Source organism: Caloenas nicobarica, chromosome Z, assembly GCF_036013445.1.
Source record: "Caloenas nicobarica isolate bCalNic1 chromosome Z, bCalNic1.hap1, whole genome shotgun sequence".
NCBI lineage: Eukaryota > Metazoa > Chordata > Aves > Columbiformes > Columbidae > Caloenas > Caloenas nicobarica.
Window position 1 is genome coordinate 23047375 of NC_088284.1, and position 6000 is coordinate 23053374.

Genomic DNA, 6000 nt, shown 5'->3' on the forward strand with positions numbered 1-6000 from the left:
CTCCCGCAATGAACATGACTGGCAAACTGGTAACAATGGACAAGGAGGACGCTGAGGAACTCAACAAACTTTTTTGTCTCAGTCTTCACTGGAAAGCTTTCTTCCCCCACCTCACTAGGGGATGGACTTCAAGGCAGAGACTAGGGAAGCAAAGTCCCTCCCACTGTAAGAGAAGATCAGGTTCGTGACCACTTAAGGAATCTGAACATACATAAGTCTATGGGACCGGATGAGATGCATCCCAGAGTCCTGAGGGAATTGGCTGTTGCTGCCAATCCACTCTCCATGATATTTGAGAAGTCATGGCAGTCAGGTGAAGTCCTTGGTGACTGGAAAAAGGAAAACATCACACCAATTTTTACAAAGGGTAGAAAGGAGGACCCTGGGAACTACCGACCTGTCAGCCTCACCTCTGTGCCTGAGAAGATCACGGATCAGATCTTCCCAGAAGCGATGCTAAGGCACATGGAGGACAGGGAGGTGATACGAGACAGCGAGCATGGCTTCACCAAGGGCAAGTCCTGCCTGACCCACCTAGTGGCCTTCTCTGGTGGAGTGACTGCATCAGTGGACAAGTGAAGGACTACAGGAAGGGCATCTATCTGGACTTCTGTAAGGCCTTTGACAAGAGTCCCTCACAATATTCTTTTCTCCGTATTGGAGAGGTACAGATTTGATGGGTGGACTGCTTGGTGGATAAGAAATTGGCTGAATGGTCACATCCGGAGGGTAGTGGTCAATGGTTCAGTGTCTGGATGGACACTGGTGACAACCGATGTCCTCAGGGGTCTGTACTAGAGCAAGTACTGTTTAATATCTTCATCAGTGACATTGGGATTGAGTGTACCCTCAGCAAGTTTGCAGATGACACCAAGCTGAGTGGTGTGGTTGACACACCTGAGGGATGGGATGCCATCCAGAGGGACCTGGACGAGCTCAAAAAGTGGGCCCATGTGAACCTCAGGAAGTTCAACAAGGCCAAGTGCAAGGTCCTGCACCTGGGTCAGGGCAACCCCTGGTATCAATACAGGCTGGGAGATGAAGGGATCGAAAGCAGCCCTGCTGAGAAGGACTTGTGGGTGCTGGTGGATGAAATACTGGACATGAGCCAGCAATGTGTGCTTGCAGCCCAGAAGGCCAATGGTATCTTGGGCTGCATCATAAGGAGTGTGTCCAGCAGGCTGAGGGAGGTGATTCTGCCCCTCTGCTCTGCTCTGGTGAAACCCCACCTGGAGTCCTGTGTCCAGCTCTGGAGCCCTCAGCACAGGAAAGACATGGGCCTGTTGGAGAGTCCAGAGAAGGCCACAAAAATGATCAGAGGGCTGGAACAGCTCTGCTGTGAGGACAGGCTCAGAGAGTTGGGGTTGTTCAGCCTGGAGAAGAGAAGGCTCCAGGGAGACCTTATTGCAGCCTTTCAGTACTTAAAAGGGGCCTATAAGAAAGATGGAGACAGACTTTTTAGCAGGGCCTGTAGTGACAGGACAAGGGGTAATGGTTTTAAACTAAAGGAAGGGAGATTCAAGCTAGATATAAGGGAGAAATGTTTAACAGTGAGGGTGGTAAAATACTGGAACAGGTTGCCCGGAGAGGTGGTAGATGCCCCATCCCTGGAGACACTCAAGGCCAGGCTGGACGGGGCTCTGAGCAACCTGATCTTTTTGAAGATGTCCCTGCTCATTGCAGGGGGTTGGACTAGATGAGCTTTGAAGGTCCCTTCCAACCCAAACGATTCTATGATTCTATGAACTACTAGCATTTCCTTCCTGACCACTTAGCCTCAGATCTTCTTTTGTTCCAACAGAAACAAAAAATACAATAATTCTTCCTAGAAGACATTTTGCCTCATTACACATGTCCAATGAGGTTTCCCATGTTTTATAACATTACTTTCATTACTTCTTCAGTACTGAAAATGGCTTATAACCTACCAAATAGAGAGATCACTCTTCTTTAGATTGAACAGCCTGAAATTGTGAAATCATTTAGAATATTCAAAAGCTCAAGCCACAGTGAAAGTGAGTATGACACATCTTCTTGACTCTTCTGGAAATGCTACATATAACCATTTAGTGCAACGTATATTAGTATTATCTTCACTTCCTACAGGCAGGAACAGGTTAGGCAAGTTCTTCGAGGTCACAGAGACCCAGCAAGTAGGCAGATACAGAATATAGAGAACGCTACCATAAAAACAATCAAAACAAATTTTATTTCTTCACCATCAGAAATAACAATGCCCAAGTTGGTACAAGTAAAGTCTAACACTTCACTAGTGGGGAAAAAAAAGCTAATGATTTTTCTGAGGCTTTTTCCCTCCCCTAAGAAACAAATTTGAATTTTCTCACGGAAAGAGTCTGCCCCTCATTAGCAGAGTATGAAATCACTTGTTTAAAATATGCTCACAAGTATATGGACTCTCAAAGTAGTTAATATTAAAAGAAACACCATAAAACAGTAAAAAGTATCTCATTAACAGAACATGTGATTGCATCCATAAAGAATTTAAATATTTACCACCAACAAGTATAGTTGCCCCATTGGGTATATCTTTTACAGCTTCAACAGGATCAGTATAAAATTTGGTGTTGCGATGACAGCTGGTAGAAAAATAGCATCCAGAAATCTGGAACATTAAAAGAAACAAGTGAATGAACAAAGAGCATTATATAGTAACTTTATAACGATGATCATCCCTCTGGCTAGGTAAGGGGGAAAACATATTAAAAAAAGTTATTGCTACTGTAAACACTATACATTGAGGGGGAGGGGAGAGAAGGGTTCAGGCCTCCAAAACAAGGACTCTATTGTCTCTCTACCCTCCACATCACTCGTATTTTATGACATTCATACATATTATGAAGGCTTTAGGCTTAATATGAGCTGCACCGATTTGACAATATCCGAACAGATTTAAAATTTCTTAATTCCATCCTAAACTGCTGACATATTGTGACTTATTCTGAACAGATTCACAAATGCCATTCCTCAGCACGAGTTAGAGCAACCCAAAGACTGCTCTAACCTATATTTTGCTACTTCTAGTTTCAAAGATATCCAGACACTAAACAAAACCAGAAATTGCTGAAGCAGAGTGCCAACACCAGCACAAAATTTGAGTAGAGACCAAGGAACAATATGAAGTATATTGCTGTGCTGGCAGTATAGTAAGCAGGTACTCCCTTCAACAGAGTGAACCTTCCTCAAGCTTCCTAATGCAGTCTTCGAGCTGTTTGTGTTGTTGAAGAACAGCCCAGAACCTGGGGGACTCACACGAACTGATGTAATAGGAAGGGCAAGAGGGAAATCAATACAAACTCCACCCCCAAATCTAGACTTTAGAGTGTAAAGCCATTACACTGCAACCATTATAACATTCCGTTACATTCTTAGATCACAGTTATCCTAACCTTTCTTTTTCTTCTTCTTCTTTAAGTATTTTCCACTAATATTATCATGCATTAATACTTATCAAGTACTGTCAAGGCACCAGGAGCAACTGACTTTTAAGTCAGTACATTGACACAGTTTCCATAAATTGAGATCATCTGGAAGTTAAAATACTGCCTACTGATGTTTCCACTCTAATTTGATAGTAGAAGTGAAAAATATACTGGAAAAGAGGGATAAGAATGAGTAAATAGATAATAAACAAGCTAACCGACACACGTTCTAAAGACAACAGCCTAATTCTTTCCTAAAGAGCTGACTTAAGATCCAGTAACAACCAGGGCAATAATTTTTGGCTTGGTTTCAAGATTATATAAACTGCCTTCTTTATAAAACCAAGGCTGCAAGAGTTTATACTGAATATTAAGAAAATATTTCTGAATGGAAGCTTATCTCCTTCTCAGTGGAAACACTGATGTTCCTCTGCTTTGATGGGCTCAAAAAAATATCAGTACATACATCATGAGGAATAGTGCCAGCTGGGAAAGACTAAAAGACTCTTCGCCACACTCAATTATACCATGATTATTTACTTCAGAAATATTTTTTCATAATTATAATAAGACTGCAAAGAGCATCTCTTCTAGTTGCATTCAGTAGGCAAGTGACAAAATGAGTATTAAGTGCTGGCAGCCTCGGGAGCCCCACCACAACAGGGCTGCAAAGAGGCATGAGGGCCAGGGCTGGAGGGAGGCCAGGCCACTGCCATGTCCCTGTACCCACACAGAGGAAAATATTTTCAAGAGGCCAGAGGCACCTTTTCTTTAATCTTCCCAACTGCCTGTAACAGTGAGGAAGAACAGAGCAGCACGTGTTACATGTGTTTATTCCCAGGCTGAATGTCCCTAATGAGGGTATCTGACCCTCAATACTAAAGATGTTCTTTTCAGTCCCTTTCACTCCCACTCTGCTATTTGAAAGCACGGGGCTTTCAGGGAACTGAGGTGCCAAGGATCATCCACCTGTCCTTGCACACCTGGCCAGCAAGCCAAGACCTCAGGAGGTGGCTGCAACTGTGGTATCCCAGGTTTAAGAGAGAAGTAACCTGGAGATAGATGAGCTCCTAGAATAATCAACAAAATCGAAGTAAATTTTACAGAAGGGCAAAATATAACTTAGCAAAACAACGACTGAAAAAGCTGTAATTATTTGTCCATATAGACACCAGAAAGAGTAAACACAGCAACGAGAAGGAAACTAGATGAGGTGTTTCAATCAAAATAAAATAAGAAAAGCCACAGAAACAACTCCGGCTTCAGAAATAAAAAAATAACCCAGCTATGGTTACACGTGGGCTGGAAACCATTAGATCAGTGAGGTTTGGCAGAAGCTTCCTCCACGAAGAGCAGAGCAAGTAGGCGAGCTAGCTGCATAGCTGAACTCCACGCGTTTATGAATGGCAACGCTCGGCGGGGCTGCCAGGGAGCTCCGCTGTCTGGCCCGGGCTGTGCCTGCCTGCGGCTGCAGCCAACCGGCCCGCCTGCTGGGAGCAGGACTGAAATACACAGTGACACACTGTAACTGCGCTGCGACGTCAAACGCAGGGAAAATTTAAAATTAAAAAAAATAATAAAATAAAGAAAATTAAACCTCAAAGCCCGACCTCCGAGCCCGGTCCCCCAAGGTCACCGCATCCTAACCCGCCGCAGGGGCCAGGCCCGCCCCTGGGCCGCGCTTTGCCGCAGCGCCCGGGGGCCTCCGTCGTGACAAACTCGTCGGAGTAACGCTAAGAAAAAAAGAAAGCCCATCACTTCCCCGGGGACGCGGGCAACGCCGCTTTCGGGGCTGCAGGGCGGCCGCACACCCGCGGAGGTCCCGCACGACTCGCCCGCCCGCGAGAGATGCCGACCCGCGACGGCCGGGAGGGCGGCCCCGCCGCGGCGGGCACCCCCGCCAAGGTCACCGCAACCGCGGCGGGCGCGGCGGCCAAGGCCCGACGGGCGAGGGAACGCGGAGGGGGCGCGGGCATCCGGCGGGGCCGGCCGGCGTGGAGGAGCGCGAACGAACGGGGGTCCGGCCGCCCCGCCTTACCTCAGCCCCGGCGGCCCGCGTCCGCGCGGCGGGAAGGAGGATGCGGCGGCCGAGCGGCTGCAGGAGGAACTTGAACGCCGCCATCTTCGCGCTGTGCGGCTGTCTGAGCGGGGAGCGGACGGGCGGCGGGCTGGGCCGGGGCGGCGGGTGCTGCCGTCCAACGCCGGGCCGGGCGAGCGGGAAGGCGCAGGGCGGCGGATCCCGCGGGCGGAGGGAGGGTGAGGGGCTCGGCCCTGACGTCCGCTGACGTCGGTTGCGCCCGAGGCGGGGCCGCCGCCGCAGGGGAGCCGGTACCGGCCGGGCTCGCTGGCGGCCGTTTCCCCGCAGGCGGCGGCGCCCCGGGGCGTGAGGCGGCCGTGCAGCCCCCGGGCCGGGCGCTGCCCCGCGGGGCTCCGGCGGCAGGGCCAGGCGGGGGGAGCGGCCCCCACTGCTCGGGGAGCAGAGGCAGCACCCCCGACCCTACGGGAGAATAGAGCCCTCGGCATTTTAGTTCTCAAACCCCTCAGACCCACGGAAAACACA

The 6000-nt window shown here is 48.9% G+C and overlaps 1 protein-coding gene across 1 annotated transcript in view; it reads right to left on the reverse strand.

The window, feature by feature from the left end:
• OXCT1 (3-oxoacid CoA-transferase 1) overlaps positions 1-5740 on the reverse strand; it is an 85996-nt gene extending 80256 nt beyond the window's left edge. Inside the window, exons 1-2 of the mRNA XM_065656337.1 lie at positions 5479-5740; positions 2515-2623 (exon numbers count right to left, since the gene is read on the reverse strand). Of these exons, the coding sequence (XP_065512409.1) occupies positions 2515-2623; positions 5479-5562 (193 nt within the window). The 5' untranslated portion in view covers positions 5563-5740. The remainder of the gene's footprint in view (positions 1-2514; positions 2624-5478) is intronic.
• Positions 5741-6000: the final 260 nt, after the last annotated feature.